This window comes from Gymnoscopelus braueri (genome assembly GCF_963280865.1).
Source record: "Gymnoscopelus braueri genome assembly, chromosome: 18".
Classification (NCBI taxonomy): domain Eukaryota; kingdom Metazoa; phylum Chordata; class Actinopteri; order Myctophiformes; family Myctophidae; genus Gymnoscopelus; species Gymnoscopelus braueri.
In genome coordinates this window covers 49,947,384-49,969,503 of record NC_137618.1, presented here as the reverse complement: position 1 = coordinate 49,969,503, position 22,120 = coordinate 49,947,384, and the positions used below count along the sequence as shown (strand labels likewise).

Here is a 22,120-nt window from a genome sequence, read left to right as displayed (position 1 = left end):
ACGCCGTTTCACTCCTTCATGTTTTGGGCCCAAAACATTTGCTTCAGAAACCCCCCCACTTCCCGATCCTGGGGGCGTGGTTTAAATGGGGATGTGGGCGGGGCCTAGCGTTCGGCATGTCGACCATCAACGACGGTGAAAGCCGTCCTGCTGAGTAAACCTGAGAAGCTGTGGTAGAACACTTCCTGGTTGTTCACTTCCAGGTTGTTCACTTCCAGATTGTTCACTTCCTGCTAGTGGAAGTTCTTCCTGGTTTACCTCCTCCTAGAAGCAGACTTCCTGGTTGTCTACCTCCTGCTAGAAGCAGACTTCCAGGTTGTCTACCTCCTCTTAGAGGTAGACTTCCTGGTTGTCTACCTCCTCCTAGAGGCATACTTCCTGGTTGTACCTCCTCCTAGAGGCAGACTTCTTGGTTGTCTACCTCCTCCTAGAGGCAGACTTCCTGGTTGTGTACCTCCTCCTAGAGGCAGACTTCCTGGTTGTTTACCTCCTCCTAGAAGCAGACTTCCTGGTTGTGTACCTCCTCCTAGAGGCAGACTTCCTGGTTGTGTACCTCCTCCTAGAGGCAGACTTCCTGGTTGTGTACCTCCTCCTAGAGGCAGACTTCCTGGTTGTGTACCTCCTCCTAGAGGCAGACTTCCTGGTTGTGTACCTCCTCCTAGAGGCAGACTTCCTGGTTGTGTACCTCTAGAGGCAGACTTCCTGGTTGTGTACCTCCTCTAGAGGCAGACGTCCTGGTTGTGTACCTCCTCTTAGAGGCAGACTTCCTGGTTGTGTACCTCCTCTTAGAGGCAAACGTCCTGGTTGTGTACCTCCTCTTAGAGGCAGACTTCCTGGTTGTCTACCTCTCTTAGAGGAAGACTTCCTGGTTTACCTCCTCTTAGAGGCAGACTTCCTGGTTGTCTACCTCCTCCTAGAGGCAGACTTTCTGGTTGTGTACCTCCTCCTAGAGGCAGACTTCCTGGTTGTGTACCTCCTCCTAGAAGCAGACTTCCTGGTTGTGTACCTCCTCCTAGAGGCAGACTTCCTGGTTTTGTACCTCCTCTTAGAGGCAGATTTCCTGGTTGTGTACCTCCTCTTAGAGGCAGACTTCCTGGTTGTGTACCTCCTCTTAGAGGCAGACCTCCTGGTTGTCTACCTCCTCTTAGAGGCAGACCTCCTGGTTGTGTACCTCTCTTAGAGGAAGACTTCCTGGTTGTGTACCTCCTCCTAGAGGCAGAATTCCTGGTTGTGTACCTCCTCGTAGAGGCAGACTTCCTGGTTGTGTACCTCCTCTTAGAGGCAGACTTCCTGGTTGTCTCTAACGCCTCCTCACCTTGCTCCTCCTGCGGACGGCCCTCCTCTTGACCCTTCTGGGACCAGACCTCTTCCTGTTCCTCCTGGCTGCAGTGCTCCTGACGGTCCTCCTCTTCCTCCTGACGGTCCTCCTCTTCGGGGCAGCCCTGCGCCTCCTCCTGGCTCCCGCTGCCTTCCTCGTGGGCCTTCTCCTCTTGGTTACGGCCCTGCGCCTCCTCCTGCGTCCGACTCGGCGCTTCTTTCCTCCGACTCTCCTCCTCCTCGCGGGCCTCTTCCTCCTCTTGGCAAGGGCCTTCCTGTCCACCTTGAAGGACCCCGAGGCCCCCTTGCCTCTGGTCTGCAGCAGCCAGCCTTTAGCCACCAGGCTCTTGACGGCGATGCGGACCCGGGCCTTGTTCCTGTTGACGTCGTAGCCTCCGGCGGCCAGGGCTTTCTTCAGGGAGGCCAAGGACATCCCCTTCCTCTCCCGGGAGTCGCTCAGCGCCGAGACGATCAGCTCACTGACCGTGGGGCCCGTCCTCCGTCTTCTCTTAGCCAGGACCTTGGCGGGAGAGGCAGCTGCTGGAACTGGAACTGCTTCTGCCATTATTATTTATTATTCAACTCTCTTATTGGTTGGTTGGTTAAGCCTTTTCTATTTCCCTTTTCCTCTTAAAGTTCTTCTACAATTTATGACAACGATGAACGATAAACAGTGTGCGGAGAGACGGCGTGAGTCGAGGCTTTTATAATCTGTAGGAGGCGACTCATGTCGTCATATGTCTGGGTACCATATATGTACATAAATTATACTAGATTTTCAGGTCGCTACGTGGCCTTCAAACCTAGTCCTATGTTGCGCTGATAAAGAGCAATGGTCACTGTAGAATGGCCATTTTAAGTGTTAAACACTGCTATTACACTGCTGTCGAGCAGTGATGCACTTTCAGCAGGTCCACTGTCATACCTGATAGTGAGGTAGGGGGTAAAACCAGAAGTGAACAGATCCACACCCCTCAGAGAGGGTGTGGCTGAAGTTTCAAGGCAATCCGACAAAGCGGAAGTAAGGCTGACACCTCCCTGTCCCCCAAAGGTGAAGCTGGCCCAGAACATTAGCAACACAATAAGCCCCTCCCCCTGCCAGGAAAACCAAGCATAGAAATACCCATCCCCTTGCCAACACCTCCCAACCCATTGGAATTATCCATTATTAACCAATGTACAAAATGTACAAAAAGAGTTGGGTGATTATAGAACAAAAATATCAATGTGCAATTGACCATATCTCTGCTGTCCGGCCGGAATCAGCTAAATCCAAAATGGTAATTGTTCAGGAAATGAAAAACAAAATATCAATTTCTCTGAAAATGAAGAAAACCTTATATTTTTAAAACAAAGCAATAGTGCCTCATCAAACTTGATATTGTGACTTTATATATTATCAGATACTTGCATGTGTCATTATATTATCACCACTTTACCCAAATCCAGCTCAAGTGGAGTTAGGAGTTTTGTCCAAACACAAATCCAGCGCAAGTGGAGTTAGGAGGTTTTGTCCATCATTGATAAGAACAGCTGGCAATGGATCTCAAAGCTCACAACACATCACAACGCATTGTGAGCTTGGAGATAAGCTATTTATGGTGAGCGCCATCCTCATATACTAAGTATAGATCAAGCTGAATTCTGTACTTAAACAACTTTTATTTTAACATGCATTGTAAACAACCATGGATCTAACTGTTACCACTGTTGTTCTTCTACAGTTGAGTGCAACAAACAATTCTGCCTCAATACTCAATCATGTATTTAACAAAAGCAATCATGGCACACCAACAATAAATAAATGGCATATAAATACAAAATACATTCATGAAAAATAGAATCTGTAGCCTATCAAATCTGTAGCCTACTGCACTAACAATAACAACCACAGTTGAATTTACCTATCATATACCTATCAACATTTTATTATCACACTGTTGTGTGTTGTGTGTTGCGTGTGTGTGGTGGGTGTTTCTTAGTGCTTTAGATTGTCATAAAAGCTGTGAAAGTCTTTTGGCATGATCTCCTTGAACTCTTGGCGATGTTTGAAACAAACTCCTGCACACACTCATTCTCTGTCCATTAACATTTAAAAAGAAAACACGAGCAGATGACCTTTGTGAAGACACCCTTCTCCTCTTTACTGGGGTGACATCTATCAAACCTTGCACATACATTCTCTTCTCTTCCCAGTTTATGTTCTCCCAAAAGCATTGAAAAATCTTCTCCCTCATACAGAGCAGAGCTTCTCTGAGAGCCTGAGAGGAGGGGGGAGTTGTTTGTTTTTGACGGACAGTTTGAGGGTCCAATGGAGTTAGGAGTTTTCGTCAGAGGCGCTTTTTAATACTTTTCATATGTTATTATTTAAAAAAAAATTACACAGATGTAGAGGGGGTTCAATAGACCGCCGAAGTCTGACGTCATTTACACATCCTTTGTTTGTCTACCTGGTTCGCAGTTTTCCACCCCCGTTCTGAATCCCATAGACGTATTTAATATCGCGTCAAATAAGAACTGTGTTCCAAAAATAAACAAATGACCCCGGCGGGTTGACTCTTCTGGATATGAAGCATCAACTGACGGTGAGAAAACGCTAATGTTACTTCCGCCGAATTAGTTACATTTTCGCCAGAAACAGACTGTATCAAATATAAGTGACTGACTATCATAAACGATAAAGAACCTCCTCCCTGACAATAACGCCGACACGCGGTGTTTATTTTTGGACCACAATTCTTATATGAGACGATTCTAAGATGACCCAATGTTATTCTCCATAGAGAAATTACTTCCGCAAACCTGGGGATGAACGAGTCACGTCAGGACTTCGGTGCTCTATAGCGTTGATTTATGAAAAAAAAAAAAAATGAAAATGGAGTTAGCTGGTCCCGGCTGGACACCGACGATATGCTTTACAGCAGAGAATATCCCAAGAAAATAGTGAAAACAAAAGGAATAAACAAAATTAAACTTTTACAATCCACCAAAACTGAATGTTATTCCCTTGTAAAGATATTTAAATAATCACACGTATAGAAGAACCCATCTCTTTTGGACTGGCAATAACAGAATAGTGATACCAAATCCACTCCAATCTCTCTGTGAGAAAACAGCACAGTGCAGCATCAAATGCAGTGTCCTACTACTACCACCGTGTGGCCAAAACGGAAACTGCAACAAGCGACGGGTAATTGTGGGATCGCTAAAGCGATCACACTACTGTTATCTTCAACAACGTTTTTGGTACAGTTTTTTGGCCCCTAACTAGTCCTTCATACTTTTAGCTACAAACTCCGTTCCAACTCTACAACGTTCGGCCTACTTAGGACATATCGGCTACCATTAGAATTTTTGAAATAATTTGTACTTTTAGAGATATTTCACTTTTTACTTCTAAAAAACTCCCATTCATTTCAATGGAGAAATTCATACTTTTAGCTAGAAACTCCGTTCCAACTCTATAACGTTCAGCCTACTTAGGACATATTGGCTACCATTAGAATTTTTGAAATCATTTGTACTTTTAGAGATATTTCACTTTTTAAATGGTAAAAATACTTAAAAGTTGATAAAAAGAGTAAAAATACTTAAAAGTTGTAAAAATTAGTAAAAGCTACTTTAAAGTAAATAAAGTGACTAAAAATACTTTAAAGTAAATACCATGAGTAAAAATACTTAAGAGTACTTATATTGAGTAAAAATACTTAAAAGTACTCAAAATGAGTAAAAATACTTAAAAGTTGAAAAAAATAGTAAAAAATACTTAAAAGTTGATAAAAAGAGTAAAAATACTTAAAAGTTGTAAAAATTAGTAAAAAATACTTTAAAGTAAATAAAGTGACTAAAAATAATTTAAAGTAAATACATTGAGTAACAATACTTAAGAGTACTTAAATTGAGTAAACATACCCAATTTAACCCAAAATAACAATACAAATACTTTAACACCTTTCAAACCTTTCACACCTTTCACACCTTTCAAACCTTTCAAACCTTTAGAACCTTTCAAACCTTTAGAACTTTTAGAACCTTTACAACCTTTCAAACCTTTAGAACCTTTCAAACCTTTAGAACCTTTAGAACCTTTAGAACCTTTAGAACCTTTAGAACCTTTCAAACCTTTAGAACCTTTAGAACCTTTAGAACCTTTAGAACCTTTAGAACCTTTCAAACCTTTCAAACCTTTCAAACCTTTCAAACCTTTAGAACCTTTCAAACCTTTAGAACCTTTCAAACCTTTCAAACCATTAAAACCTTTAGAACCTTTAGAACCTTTCAAACCTTTCAAACCTTTCAAACCTTAAACCTTTTGAACCTTTCAAACCCTTCAAACCTTTCAAACCTTTCAAACCTATAACACTACTAACACTATCAATACTCAATACCAGCAACATTCTTAGCGATCCCACACTGTTTCTTCAGGAACAGTACCTTCTAGTTGCATAACAAGACCTGTAAGCACAATACTCAAATAACCAAAATACTCAAAAATGTTATCAAACCAATTGCTTTTACCCAAAATAAAACACTTGACCAAAACAATGAACTATACCTGTTTAACAGTCATAATATAGCGAAATTGCAACACAGATAAAATCCCCTCAGTTGTTTTCAAAACCCTGGTTCCCTATCTCTCTCCCTGACTATTAATTCAAAAATAACGTTTCAAACGGCAGCGGAGCTGGACTCCCGGTAGGGAACAGTCTTCCACGCCGACGTCTCGACAATGGCGTTGTTGTTCTCCAGTTGACCAAACGCTCCGCTCGCAAACACTGACACACTCGTACCCAGTGTTTACGCACGTTACAGTGATGTCTTTTAAACCAACACTTGCGTGTCCCAAGTTGTTCTTAACTTCAGCAACAACTGTACTAAAGCGTCTTCACATTTCAGTCTTTTTATTTCTCCTTTTCTTTTTCTCCAAACAGTCTCTCTTCGTTCCCGTCCTTCCTCTCTCTCTCTCTCTCTACCTCTCTTTCCTCTCGCTCCCCTCCTCTTCCTCTTCCCCACGGCCAATGACCGCAGGTGATACCACCTGGAACCCCTCACATCCAATCCACAGCACCCACTCATACCCACATTCACACAACATAAAACCACACTCTGTAGTCTTTTATCAGTTATTAAGGTATTTGGTTATATCCATATTGAATGTAAAACGTGAACTAAGCGTTATCTATTCATATTAAGGCTTTATAAGGAGTCAAACAGGTTAACCACTTATTTTTTGAACTAAATTACTTTCAGTTTCCTGGACTAATTTATTTTAACCCTTAAAGAAGCTAGTGACTTATCTACCTGGGCTACACTCTCCCCCGTCTAAAGGATTTGATGTCCTCATCAAATTAAAGGTTTTTTAACCCCTAAGTTTCTCACCTAGGCTACAATTGTTACTACCCCACATGTGCGCGTCCAAGGGAAGCTGCTGTTCTTCTGTACATTCCGTGCATTCCTGCTTCCCACAGGGAAAAGGGAAGCCTCAGCCGAGTTGACAGAGAGAGAAACTAGGAGACAGTCTGCATTACCTTGCATTTACCCATCTGTCCGGTAAAAAGATGACAGCCAACCCCAAACTACCACATAATTCGACCCGCGGCTCGCGCTCAAGAAATAACGAGCACAGTCACGGTGACATGCAAGCATTTTCAGTGGTGGAGAACGCTGGATTTAAGCATTATAGCAGCGTTCTACAACCACGTTACAAAGTGCAAAGCAGATCGCATTTGAGCATAAGTTTGTTGCCTGCGATGTATTACTAGAACGCTGTGCTGTGCTCGTCCTCAGAGCGCAGATCTCCGCCAATCTCCGCCAGGCCGGGTTGTCTACCCAGGGCCCAGAAACTTTGGAAGGCAGTCGTAGCCACTTGGAATGGGAAAAAAACCTAACTTTTCAAAGAATGTTAGCTAATCTTCTTAAAGAAGAAACGTTTTATTATTCTAGATTCTCTTTTGTTATTTATAATTCTTATTCAAATAAGTTATTTATCGAGAAAGGGTGTTTTTCCTACAAATCAAGAGTCAATTATTAAAATTTGATAAAAATCGAATATTGAATCGTGAGCTTAAATTCCAAAACTCTAATCGTGGATTATATTATATTATATTATATTATATTATATTATATTATATTATATTAGGCGTATAGTGTCACCTCTACTAGCACGGACCCACAATGTGACCAGCATAGCTGATGAGGGTGTCGGAGTGGGAGGAGTTTCTTGCACACAGTCAAATCCGCTGAGCATGATATTATGTTGTGATTATATGTTGTGTTGTGTTTATTATTGTTTATTGTTTATTAAATGGATCCCCATTAGCTGACACCTCGGTGACTAACCCTAACCTTAACCCTGGGGTCCATAGAAGATACACTACATTCAGTAAAAACATGATAAAATACATAATATTACATTATAAAAAATAAATACAACATTAGATTGACAGATGTGTTGTGTTGTGTTGTGTTGTGTTGTGTGTCTAATAGACATCCAGACACACCTGCCATTGAGAGGGCGGTACAACTGCTGATTGACAAGCAGTTACCCAATGGGGATTGGCCACAGGTGAGTGCCTTCCTCCTAATGTTACACACAAAAAAAAAGAAAAGTTACGTTTTTGTTTATATTGTAATGTATTGTACTGAAATATACTGTATATTCTATATAATTAAACTGTACTGTACCACTGTATTCTACAGTTATTCCAGCAGCATAAAGCATGTACCACTGTATTGTATCTTTCTGTCACGTCACATTGTGATGCATTGTGGGATGTGTTTACATATCGTTGCTGTTGGGCAGAAACTTACTCCCCTACTGTTACTTAAAGGGATACTAGGTAACTTCGCAGATCTGTGTTTGTACACACCCCCACCCCCACCCCCCCCCCACACAGACTTTTCAGTGTCTGCAAGGGATGAATGTCAATATAAACATTGGAATGTCAACAAAAACACTGGAACAAAACCAAAATACAGCCAGAGGGATGTGTCTTTCTGCAGGAAAACACTCCTGCATAATAATATAGTGGCTGATAGCTGGAAAAAAAGCAAAATTAAAAATATATAAATATATTTTTACTTTTGGCTCAAAGTTACCTAGTCTCCCTTTAACACTACAGGCGTCACGAAAAGTTACAAAAATAAAAAAACGCATTGTTTTCAGGAGAACATCGCAGGAGTTTTCAACAAGAGCTGTGCCATCAGCTACACGTCGTATCGGAACGTCTTCCCCGTCTGGGCCCTGGGCCGCTTCCACAAGCTCTACCCAGACCGGGCCCTGGCCTCACCTTTCACCTCCTAAATGGTCAAGGGCTCATCGTTGGAGTATTGAGATCTCTGACCGAACCCGACGTGTTGGGTTGGGTTGGGTTGGGTTGGGTTGAGTTGGGTCGGTTGGGTTGGGGTTGGGTCGGTCCTCATTTCTCGCATAATATCACAGTGTCTTGTTCTGGCTTTACGTTTTTTCATGTATCGTACACTAAGTGGTCAGGTGGGTGGGCTTATACGTAGAATAGTCTACAAAGTAATTATACGTAGAATAGTCTACAAAGTAATTATACGTAGAAGTGGACCAGCTTATGAACTTTCTGAATGATTTCTGCCTTTTGTCAAATAATCGGTTTAGGAAAATAAAAGAAGATATATGTAATAAAATAAAAGAGGACATTTGACACATCATTGTTTTCTGCTGTCTTGTTTTTCTATGTGAACACTATCATTTCACTGAGGTTTCTAAAGAGCTGCACCCTATAGCTGCACCCTAACCCTAAAGCTGCACCCTGACCCTATAGCTGCACCCTAACCCTATAGCTGTACCCTAACCCTATATCTGCACCTTAACCCTATAACTGCACCCTAACCTTATAGAGCACCGAAGTCTGGCGTAATTTACACATCCTACCCGGGTCGCGGTTTTCCACCCCCGTTCTGAATCCCCATAGACGTCTTTAATATCGCGTCAAATAAGAAATGTGTTCCAAAAATAAACAATTGATCCCGGCAGTTCGACTCTTATGGATATGAAGCATCAACTGACGGTGAGAAAACGATAATGTTACTTCCGCCGAATTAGTTACATTTTCGCCAGAAACAGACTATCAAATATAAGTGACTGACTATCATACACGATACAGAACCTCCTCCCTGACAATATCGCCGGGACAGTTTGTTTATTTTTGGACCACAATTCTTATATGAGACGATTCTAAGACGACCCAATGTTATTCTCCATAGAGAAATTACTTTACGAACCAGGGATGAACGAGTGAAGTCAGGACTTCTGTACTCTATAGAGAGCCTCACTTGCCAGTGTTGCCATGTCCGCTTATTATAAGCGACTTTGGGCTTGTTTTTCTGTAAAGTCGCTTGTAAATATTGGTGGTTGCGGGTTGCTTTTTTTAGGGGCTTGTTTCTAAAGTGCAGTTGTTTATTTGAGCTTCCCTTCCGTCATGCTGTTTAAACCACGTGGTTCTCAAATGTTTTCATGTCTGCTCAAGGACCCCGAATTACATGTACAGTACTTGTCCATCTGAAGATATTGTGTGGCAGGGAGAGACCGCCATGCAAGTTTTGTGTGTTAAAATATGGGGGCACGGTGGCGCAGTCGGCAGCGCTGTCGCCTCACAGCTAGAAGATCCTGGGTTCGATTTCCGCAGGGGGCGCTGGGGGCGTGTTCTCTCCTCCGCGTCATCAGTGCCAATACCTTAGGTGGGGTTGGTGAAAGGGCCTTTCTGTGTGGAGTTTGCATGTTCTCCCCGTGTCTTCTAGGGTAGTTAATACCCTCCCAAAAACATGTAGTAATCCTGGTCACTATACTGCCTCCCCCTGGCCAGCCGGGGTGCCTGATGGAGGGGAAAGGAACTGGTTTGAATAAGGTGTTCCTTCCACGCGCTACGTCCAACCAGGGAAACTCTCCCCTGTCAGGTGACAAGAAGGTCAGTTGGCTCTCATGCATTGAAGGAGGCATGAGCTCTGCCCTGGCCTCCCTAGGTTGGCAGAGGGAAGGTAGTGCCCAGGATTACATAGACAATTGGCACTGGGTGTAAAAAATTGGGTTACAAAATCGTGGGATAAGAATGTATAAATAAATAAAATGTCTCAAAAATATATGAAGAAATTCAAGATTGTTTGAAAATAGCCGATCTACAAGCAGATTTACCACATTGTGAGCTTGTAGATCGGCAATTTTTTAGGTTATGACAGGGGCCTGTTTGGAATTGCAGCCTCCTGAAGGTGTTTCTTTAGGGCAGTTTTGAAAGTGAGTAGGGTTTTACACTCCTTTACTCCTTTTGGTAGGGCATTCCACATTTTTGTTGAATAGCATGAGAACGAGTTCATTCCCTTTGTTGTGCCAAAAGGTTGAACATGATCCGTGGAGCTGCCTCTGGTGTTGTGATCGTGTACTTCAAAGGTTAAAGTTGTTAAACTGGTTTTGATGCTATACTCATTTTGCTGGGGACTGTGTGTGCGTGTGCGTGTGCGTGTGCGACGTGCGTGCATATGCGTGTCTTTTATACCCCTATATGAAGATCTATGATGTCATCTATTAGTGCAGGAACAAACCCTCAAAAAGAGCCTTAGTTTTTGAGAGAACAAAACATGACATAGATTTTTCATATCTTCATGATCAATGGATGGTCCCAAGTTTGACTTTTACTGCAAAAGTCATGAAATTCATCCATGAAGTGACTTACAGTACCAGGGGAAAAAAATATTTTTAGATCATACTTGCACAGATGGTCTACAGGTAGTGTCCCTACATCCCAAAACAATATTAATCAGAATGCCAATTCGGTTCTATTGTGAATCAGCAGTCTTTTATATAAGGCCTTAAATAGGCGGAAATAGCAAAAAGTTGCCTTTTCTGAGCAATATTCACTTGTAATTTTGGTCCTAAATCAATACTTATAATCACCATATTTAATGTCCGCTAACCTATATATTGCGTGCATGTTATTTTGGTTACTGGTTTTGGTATTTTGAATCTAATTAAATTGGCTAGATCCAAGGTTTTGTTTTAAATTATTGCAGTTAGAGGTACCCATAAACTCCTTAGATGCACACACCCTGACTTTAACTGTTGAACAAGGATGTAGCTCAGTGGTTAACCTCAATTATTCAATCTAAATGTCATTTGAAAAACCCTGATAATCAAATCAATAACTTCCCATACTTTCCCTAACCTTCTACCTGTTGTCCTTTGGACCAGAGGGGATATAAGGTGATCAATCCTATCCTCTCATAGTTACAACTAATCACTAAGTTCTAAGTGACTAAGCTCTATTACAATTGTGCACAAAAATAGTTGGCTAATTGTAACGACCCTGTCTGTTATTTAAGTACCTTCCTGCCATGTCAGCACAACTCAGGAGACTAAGGGCTCTATTCTGGGTGACATGACTAAGCCTACTCTTAACAGATGAATAGGTATCTAACTTCAGCGCGCAAGAGCCGAAATGTCCCTCTATGCATGGTATTTTAAGGGCCTAATTTGACCCGGCCCCTTATCACCTCCCTCTAGCTCAGTGCTACTCAACCCGCGGCCCGCATGCTGCCCCAACGCAGCATCTCTGCGGCCCGTCATGGTCCAACTTATTGTGAAGCACAGGATAAAAATATACATTTCCGATCAAATATATGGGTTGCTTCCTTTTTTTTCAAAAACAAACAGACATACACACAAAATAGACAGGTACAGTGAAAAGAATATGATATATAACAATAACAGTGTGTAGTGTGTTACAAAATCAAAAAATCCAAAATTGGACCGACATTTTTAGCTTGCGGCCCTTGGACTTTTGGTATTTTGCTGAGTGGCCCCTGAGCCATCTTAAGTTGAGTAGCCCTGCTCTAGCTCATTTACCTATCCTAACATTTGTCCGTCCCCACAGGGGTGATCTTTACTGGAAATTAATGTCGTCTTTCCCCACCTAGCACCGCTAGCCATACTGATGCTCCACCTACCTTCAGTTTAATTCCCCCCTAACTGTTTCACAAGGCTACCAATACATTTCCTCAAACCATTTGGTAAATGTCTGCTCAACCCCCTCAGACATTGCACAATGAGGACAACAATATTCAGATATAATATATAAGAACATAAACTATTTATGACTTATAATAAGCAGATCAGTGTCTATGGCTTGCTATGTGTATAGTTTTCAGTCCTTTAAACTGGCGCTAGTCAAATTAATAGGACTACAGTAGCTCTTAGTATACCTACGGCCTCCTTACTTCCTCCTACACATCATACTCTATTTCTCACAGTTCAATCGGTTCTCACTTGATTACATCACATGTTTCTCTAACCAAAAGGTCATCCAGTTAGTCACTACAAAATGATATTAGTTATAGTAACTAGCTTAGTAACTAACTGACCATCGATTTTAATTACTCCTACCCAAAGATATACACTTATTCAATTCTCACTTTCCACTGTTTAACTATTATTATCTTGCCATTAGTTTACCCCATCTTTATGTCATTAGAAAGTGTCTGTATCTCACTTGCACTGTGACTTGGGGCCTGTGGTTTCCTGTGGTTTTCCACAACTTCCCTAAATTTTATTACACACACACACACACACACACACACACACACACACACACACACACACACACACACACACACACACACACACTACATTTACTTCTACTCCACTACATCTCAGAGGCACGTATTGTACTTTTACTCCATTACAATTATTTGAAAACTTTAGTTACTTTTCAGAACTTGATGATTATTACAAAACATACATTAACCACATTCTGCCTTATATAATTCGGCTATTTGAAAGTAGCCAATCTACAAGCTCACAACGTGTCGCCTTGCAACACATTGTGAGCTTGTAGATCTGCTATTTTCAAAAGATTTACTCATTTGAAAACTTGAAATGGGACATTCTGCATAATGTAGACCCTCCAGAAAAATGCGATCGCAGAATTTACCGCATAATCAGCAAAATGGCGCATAATTATGCGGGGGTAACGTTTAAAAAAAAAGGCTGCATCGCATTGCATAATATGCGCATTGCATCGCATAATATGCGCATCGCATATTTCCGCACATTTCGCAACTTTTCCCATATTTCACAACTTTTCCCATATCGCATATTTCGCATTGCCGCATATCTCACAACTTTCCGCATATTTCGCAACTTCCCGCAATTTCACTGCATAAAATTGCAAAAAAATCTGCATATTTCATCCCAAAATCAAGGATTTTAGCCCGCATAATCAAGAGTTTTAGCCTGCATAATCAAGGATTTTTGCCCGCGTTTTTCTGGAGGGTCTAATAATGAGCTCACTTTCTACTTTTGGTATTTTAAGTACATTTTGATACCAATACCCCACTGAGCATTTTTCGGGCTATTAGCCGTCTAAATGACGTTCAAACGTCACCTAGCTGTCTAGTCTAAATCCGGTTTATGAGTGGTCTAAAATTGAAAGTTTTTTCAACGTCTCTAAACCTAGGCTAGACGTTGTTTCAGCGTCATTTGAATGGCTAGATATAAATATATAACCGTTTAAATTACGTTGAAAGAACGTCTAGGCACTCATAAACCGGATTTAGCCTAGACGTTATTTAGACGTCTAATAGCCCAAAAAATGCTCAGTGGGTTAAACCCAGTTATAGACTATATAGACGTTGTTTAGACGTCATGTAAACGTCTATTTAATTTTAAGGATATGAATATACTTATAATTAAATCCAGATGTTTAAATAACATCTAAACAACTTGCAGGCATTATATACCTTTTAAGATCTATCAAATTATTCACAAGAAACCTATATTAATGCATTTAAATGCCTCAATTTTAATGCAGATCCAGGTTCTCTACAAAAACTACCTGATGGACCAAATTTTACCTGTTTTGCTTACCTTGGTAGTAGTGTAGTCCCGATGTTCTGATAATTTGTTTACATTATGTTGTTATCTTTCTGGATCTTTTAAATAGGTTGCAGTGTGACACTAATGTCATGCTACTCTTTATTGTACCACTGGATACAATATTTTTTCTTAATGTTAACATTGATCTACTCTGAACATAACTATCCTTCAACTGTAATTTCAATCACAATACATATTTCAACAAAAAAACATGCCAAAGCTTGTACAATCGTTCTTTAATTTCTGCACCTCTTAATGCTTTAAACAACAAGAAAAGACAAGTCTTAACAAAATGTTTTGATCAAATAATAACATTGGATTTGCTTCAAGGCGTTGCCCTCCTCTTCTTGTAACCCCCTCCACCACTTCTACCAGGCGCCTGCTTGAATTGGTCAGAGATGGCAGCGCTGACCAGGTTCTCCATTGTCTCTCTTAATGTCTTCTGAACGGCTTCTGCAGTCAAATCAATAACAAATAGCTCTCAGACTGACAGTAGACATTACAGAGGTTATCTAGTACAACGTGAATAAGCAATCAACAAATAACTAGCACTGACAAAGTTATTTTTACCATTGATGACAGTCTAGATAGAAGGCAGTGCTTTTGAAAGCTCTCTCCTGCTGTCCATGCAAGCAGAAAGGACTCATCAGGCCATTGGTGAAGTCTGAAACAAAAAGAAAACGTGAAGCTAAATTGCAAAAAGAAAAACGGCACACTCAGCCAACCTGCAATGAAGACAATTATGTTGATATGAAACAGAAATAATACACTAACACAGTGGAAAGTGATAATACTTCCATTCTTACTTTTCTCCGACATGGGAAACTGAAATAAACAAACCATGTGATTTAGAATGCCTGTGATTTAGAATGTGAGGCTATACTTTGGCTGGTGCAGATCTTAATAAACAACATTACTTGTTTTCAAGTTCAACATCATTATCTCTCCCCAATTAAATCTTTGCCAGAGTAAGATGACTTCCAAACTTTATCAAAATGTACCTTTTGGAATCCTGTGACTTTCTCCTGGGAGCAACATCACCATTGAGGATTACTGTTATAGTGAATTAAAAGGTGGAGTATGATTCCAGACATTTTCTTGGCCCAGATTACAGCTTCACTGTTGGGGGAGAGAAAACCCCCATTGCAACCCATTTTGCTCACTGCTACAGTCAATTGAAAGTTACCTTGTGTAGTTCAGGATCTGATTTGGACCGGTGTGTAGCTTCAATATTCTGCTGGGTGTGAAAACATACACCATCAAGTCATGTATGATATATGCTGTCCAAGTTTTTTCTGTTTAGGAGTAAGGCCCCCACAGTAGATGTACTGTTGTTGAAATACGTAATATATTTGAATACCTTTTTATTTTAATCTTCCGGCTAAACGTTCTGTTACACTCATTTCTTCTAGAGGACCTAAAGCGTAGTAGTAGTAGTCCCAACGATAATGCAGGCGGGTAAACAAACAAACAAAAACTGTCAAAATGAAATTCCTGATATTTAAAATGTTAATCATTCATGTAGGTACCTTGTGCAGTTCTTCCTCTTTTACGGCTGACCGGAGTTTTGTCAAGATCTACCGCAGAAAAAGAAATGAAGGAATTAGAAAACTCTTAAGGTTTTGTTTGGACATTAATACCGATACAGGCTGTAATTTCCATCTACAATATATATATTTAACATTGGGCTTAAATCAATTAACATAGCATTTAAATTTACCTGGTGTTGGGGTGTGTAGAGGGGCTGTCAAAACTGTCTTAGCTATGGGCACTGGGCAGTGATTCACCTGGGGAAGATAATTAGGCCAGATGTATATTATTGTAATGAACGAATATGACAATACTCCCAAAATAAAAAGGACAAAATAACAAACAAATCTAACAGCACAGCTCCCACCAGCATAGAGTTATCTATACACGAATCCACGGAGCGCTTCCCTGTAGGATAACTCCGCCCCCCGCCGCCATTGCTGCGGTGTCAAAACAGTCAGCCGCTAGTGCGGTGAGTGCGGTGTCGGGTCAGCTGAAGTCACTGACTGCTCAAGTTACTCTTTTTACCTGCTTTTTACTACTAACTAAAGATGTACAGAAAGTCGGGACGCACTTGTGTTGTTTATGGCTGCTCCAACAGCAGTGGACAAATGCAACTTTGGAGAGAAACGGAATGTGAAACACACAAGCCTAAAGTTCATGACAACTGTCTGTGCCTCAGGCCCTATGGCTTGCACAGATTCCCTGGGCGTGAGAGTGGAGAGGACCAAGATGTTCGCCAAAAGTGGATACAAAATGTGAACTTAAAGGACTTTGTTCCCACAAAGAACAGCGTGGTAAGTTTTGGAAACTTTTGGTTAGTTACTCACTCTTAATGTTAGCATGCAGCAGCTGCTGAGTAGCCCTAGCTCTGGCCCACAGCGTCAGAAGGAGTTCTCCTTAACGCTATGGGACCTTCTAGCCTTTGCCCGAACACCCGCGGTAGCACAGCCTCTCCTCTGTAGTAAAACAAAAAAATACACTTTCGCTAGTCGCCAAAACAAAGACGGTTTAAAGATGTTGTAAGCCTACTTTCCTTAGTGGGAACACTCTGAGCCCCCCACCTCACGTCTAAAATACACTTTTTGCCCAGAAAATAAAGTATTTAACCGAAGGAAAAATCTGGTCAATGGAAATATTCCATTGACCAGATCTGTAGGGGGCGCGGTGGAGTAACTAAAACATTTTTTTCCTTCCGGTGAAATATTCTAGACGTGAGGTGGGGGGCTCCAAGTGTTCCCACTAAGTAGAGTATGTTTTCAACATCTTAAAACTGTTTGTTTTGGTGAGTAGCCAAAGTGCATTTTGTATTACTCGAGACGAGAGGCTGAGCAGCCTGCGATCCCGTTGGTATGCGGGCAAAGTACCATGACGTTAAGGAGAACTCCTTCTAACGCTATGAACCAGAGCTACATGGTTGAAACATGTTATCTTATCTAAGTTCAGCTAACGTTAATAATCATTGTTAGTAGTATGCTAAGCTGCTGCTCTTGTGTGTGCAAAAATAAACCACCTGTGGCGTTATTGTGATTAAATAGTACCTTATTTGGTAAAACTATGGCAGTCTAATGAACACAAACACTACTGTTTTTATGTTGTATTCAGCCACTTATGTAACAGGGGATACACAAATGCATTTAGTGTAAACATTTTTAAAAGGTCTGTGGAGTTGAAAATAATAATAATAATAAAATAATATATTATTTTCAATTTTATAAAACGTTGCCCCAACCTACACAACTCTGTCAGGGTGTAAATGGAACCAAATGAACAGAGTGACTGTTGACTCAGTCACAACAGTGGCTGAATGTTGATGAGCTTTCTATGAAAGTCTATGACATGAAACTATTTAGTGGACAATAGTTTATGTATTGTTGAGTTATATGTGGTACCAGTATTTACTATTCATTTTCTTTATTCCATCTTAAGGTTTGTGGAGTACACTTCCCAGATGGTAGGCCAACCATTGAACACCCATATCCAGTTTTGCAACTCGGATATAAATATCACGTACGTTAGATCTTTTTCCCCTTCAAATTGATTGTTTTTGGTTCAACATGTTTAATTTATTTTGAACAAAAAAAAAAATGTAGCACTGTTTCTTTTTCTTTTGTTTTCATAGGGGAGAATGCAGTCTGGTAGAGCCCCCCCCCAAGAGAAGATGCCTTCAGCCATTAAGCAGCAACACATTAACTCATTCAGTGCCAGACTTATTTCAAGCTTGTTGATCCCTGTGCCAGTATTTTCAGCATTTTTACTCATCTTTCAAGAATATTTTGAATATTTTGTGCTATGACAAAAACAATAAACAATATCTCAAAATAAAGATTAGACTCTCTACTTTAAAAAAAAAAAAAAAAGTGAGTTGCTAGCATGTTCCGTTCTGTAGTTATCGGCAGATGAATACAGCTTGGTTTCACCAAAAACAGCCCTTTAGAAAGAAAAACCTGAGATAAATGCAATTTAGTGTAGGAAACTCTCTGAAGCAGAAATCACTGTTTAGCCTTTTATTTTAGACCTCAGTGACATCAGATGTATTGATATTATTATTTTTCAAACAAATTACAAAAAAAAAAAAAAAAGTAAAGTGGTTCTTTTTCCAGTGTTTTCATAGTTTTAGTCAGCAAGGCTCAGCTTTGCGTGATACAGTGCAAAGCATTCCCCCTTATGCAGGGGCACTTTACAGGCTTTGCAGTAGAACTTGGTCTCCCTCCGCAGCTCGTTTTTTGAGCAGACCCTGCAGCGTTTCCCTGGTCGCTGCTTACGGGGGGTCGCCCTAAGCCGAACAGGAAAATGGCCTTTCATGTTGGCAGACAGCCTGGTCTGAGGGTCAAGGTGTGGCACCCTAGGATCCCGTGCAGGTCGTCTTGGGGCGGTCCATGCCTTGATGATACTGTCCATGAAGGTCAACATTGTGTTGTATTTGCCCTGTGGCTGTTTGGCTCTGTACAGTACAAAGGCATTGTAAACACATATTTGGAACATGTACACAACAAATTTGTTGGTCCATTTGCTGGACTTTCTCGTGAACGGGTAATAGGCTATGTTCTGATCCATTTTGTCAACGCCATTCATTTCGGCATTGTACTCCACAACACAAGCCGGCTTCATTTTTGGCACCCTCTCTCTACAGCCTCTCTGCCACACCCGCGTCTCTTCCATCTCATCTGGGTGGAGTGTCGTCACCATTCGGACCACATTTGTATCCCGCCATGCTACGACCATCACCCCGGCCTGGTGAAGCGCAAGCCTTTCCCCCACGGGCAGGTCAGAAGTGGACACATTGCGTATGGCCAGTGGTTCGCCTCGTTTCTTCCTCAGTGTACCGCACACGTGGGTCTTCATGGTCAGGAGCTTATGGCACAATTTCACTGAGTTGTAATAATTGTCCATATAAAGATGGTATCCAAAACCTGAAAGGCCATCTAGGAGAGAGGTCACCGTTTGTGCTAGGCAAACACTTTGTGCCTTACCACAGTATGGCCGCAGATTGTAGCAATAGCCGGTCTCGGAGTCACAGAGGATGTATGACTTTATTCCATATCGTATCGGCTTTTGGGGGTTGTACACTCTGAAGGAAAGCCTTCCTCGCCACAGTAAAGTTCCTTCGTCAATTGAGATGTTGACATCTGGCTGGTAAAGTTCCTGGAATTTTGTGACCAGGTAGTCCAAAATAGGGCGGATCTTGAACATTTTGTCTCTGCGATTAGGTGGCAGCAGTGGCACTGGTGCTGTGTTATCAGTGAAATGCAGGAATCTCAGTAGGAGCTGAAATCTGTTTCTGGCCATGGTCTTGCTGAAGTAGGGGGTCGACATCACTTCATCCGTTGACCAGTACATCTGATACTCAGGCTTGAGAATTATTCCAGTGAGAAACAAGAGCCCTAGGAATGCTTTTAGTTCCTCCACTGTGACATCTGTCCAAGTGTGTACTCTAGAATGTGGGTACATGTCCTTTATCTTCTGAATGGACTGTTCTGCATACATGTTCGTCTGATCAACTATGATTTGAAGCAGCTCATCAGTCAGGAATAACTCCAGGACGTCGAATGGTTGATCTGACTCCAAATCAGCAGCAGCATTGAGAAGTCCTGGCGTCGCAGTGAACGGAATATGTTCTGGATGCCAATCCTTCTCATCCATGCCATACCAGCAGTCCTCATCCAGGTCACCACGCACACGCCCACGCCCACGCCCACGCCCCTTCTGTTGCTGTGGTCGACCTGTACATTACAAAAATACATAAAATACATAATTACCATAAAATACATAATACATGCATTTACCATACAATAAATTTTTTTATTTGCGTGGCAAATGTGATGTGCAAAAAAATACACTTTTTGTTCTCACCTCGATTTGCTCTGCCAACAGGTGGTGTAGCAATGAAACAGGACTGTGCATCCCTCGGCTCAGTATCTGAAATCACAATACAATATCAAATGGTTATGATAAATATATGTACACAAAATCAAATCAAGTATTTACACTGTCTCTGGGCCAGGCCTTTAGACACTTTTAGAATGAATGAGAGACTTTTTACAGTTGCTGTGTGGATTTTTAGTAAATGATAAAGCATTGAACAATCATATAGGATACACATTTATTTGTCCACTTGTTTCAAGCTGGCTTGGGTTGTGAAAATGTATCTGATTTGATTGATTTATTGAATACTTTATTTTAGCAGTTTGCAAAAAAAGCACATTTCAATACAAGGTCAGCTAAGAGGATTTAGAACCCAAGAAAGCCTATGGCTTGTTTCCATTTTTTTGGTTAGAAAAGTGAAAATTCTTACCACTGTCACCACTGTCATCACATAACAGCTGCATGAGAGAGGGTTCAGGCCGTTCAGACAGAGGGCGCCTCTCCTCCAAAGCTGCGTCTAAAACCACAGTACACAAAAGGGCATTTAGTAAATATATAACAATATCTTCTTATACACATAATGTGTGTGCGCCTGCTTGTATATTTGATAGCAGATCTACAAGCTAGTACATATAAATACATTCATTTCATTTCACCTCAAACACGATAAAAATGTCTTCTTACTGAATTATTATTGAGTCAATGAAGGATAGATTTACCCGGACATGTGTGTGCGGCTGTGCGCCTGCTTGTATATTTGATAGCAGATCTACAAGCTCAGTAGTAGGTGCACACAGTAACATGTCCGTGAGCAACAACATGTGGTTCCTAGACTTCCTACTGCATAGCAATACACTCACCGTTATCCTCTCTCATCGGGACCCACTCCTCGTCCTCGTCCATCTCCAAATCGGACACAGACGCTTGTGAATTATATGGACTCTCCACATATTCACGTCGACTGGTCACTCTCTCACTGCGACGGGGCCTGGCGGAACCGATGCTGGCCACACTCAGGATCCCCCGGGGAAGCGAGTCCCACGGGCGGCGGGGAAGTGTGTTGCTCAACAACACCCTCCTCCTCGTCGTCCTCGCCTTCAGAGAGGTCTGATCCCGTGTCTAAAGGATCGGACACGACGGGACGAAGGAGCGGCATCGTTTCGAACAGGGTACGCTGGCGAGACGATCCTGGACCTGGAGCCATACTGGGCCCTGGGGCCGCCCTGGACCGTGGAGCTGAACGGGACCCAGGGACAGGATTGTCCACAAAACGTCGTGGAGGACGGCGTGTGCGACCGGAGCCGCGCGTTGTCTTCGCTAGCTCCTTCGGCATGTTGTTGGGCGTAGACTACTAGCTGGATCACTAGCCTACTACTACACTACTACTACACTACACTATGGATGAATATACTTACAACTGGATCACTACAACTACACTATGGATGGCTATATCTACTTACTGGATCACTACAACTACACTATGGATGACTATACACTACAACGGCTACTTCTACACTATGGATGGCTACACTTACTTCTCAACTCAAACTCAATACTATCAATAATCTCTCTCTCTCTCTCAAAATGACTGCTTCTCTCTCTGTTCTTACCTACGCCCACGATCAGGTAACGTACGCCACTCTCCTTTATAGACTTTTGTTTTGATCACGTGGATGATGGCGATTTCAGGGTTCCTTTGATCACAAAAGCCCAAACTAAGTTGTTTTGGTTAGGTGGCTCGCCTGTTTTGGTTAGGTGGCATGGCCTGATGTTGGGTTTTCTTTGATCTTAGAAACCTCAAAGCAGTTGTTTAGATCACGTGGTTGATGGTGTGATTTCACGTTCCCTTTGATTGCCGAATGTTTATATATGATCTGTCACAGAAGCACCAAACAAACTTTTTTATTTTTAGTTCTTATTTAGGGTTACCCTAACCCTACATACATTGTTATGATCATGGGGTCACTCTGACCCTTATAAATTTGGTTCCTTTCATCACAGCAGCCCCATATTAAG

The 22,120-nt window shown here is 41.6% G+C and overlaps 1 protein-coding gene and 1 long non-coding RNA gene across 3 annotated transcripts in view; one reads left to right on the top strand and one right to left on the bottom strand.

Moving 5' to 3' along the window:
* The window catches only part of lss (lanosterol synthase (2,3-oxidosqualene-lanosterol cyclase)), a 74,339-nt gene extending 65,342 nt beyond the window's left edge, over positions 1–8,997 (top strand). The window contains exons 21-22 of the mRNA XM_080412960.1: positions 7,804–7,882; positions 8,483–8,997. Of these exons, the coding sequence (XP_080269086.1) occupies positions 7,804–7,882; positions 8,483–8,620 (217 nt within the window). The 3' untranslated portion in view covers positions 8,621–8,997. The remainder of the gene's footprint in view (positions 1–7,803; positions 7,883–8,482) is intronic.
* Positions 8,998–15,317: 6,320 nt separating this feature from the next.
* The window catches only part of LOC308105742, a 29,701-nt gene continuing 22,898 nt past the window's right edge, over positions 15,318–22,120 (bottom strand). The window contains exons 2-4 of one of the 2 annotated variants that reach the window (XR_013934933.1): positions 15,930–15,996; positions 15,570–15,786; positions 15,318–15,446 (exon numbers count right to left, since the gene is read on the bottom strand). This is a non-coding gene — a long non-coding RNA (uncharacterized lncRNA). The remainder of the gene's footprint in view (positions 15,447–15,569; positions 15,787–15,929; positions 15,997–22,120) is intronic. The other variant, XR_013934934.1, reaches the window with a different exon arrangement.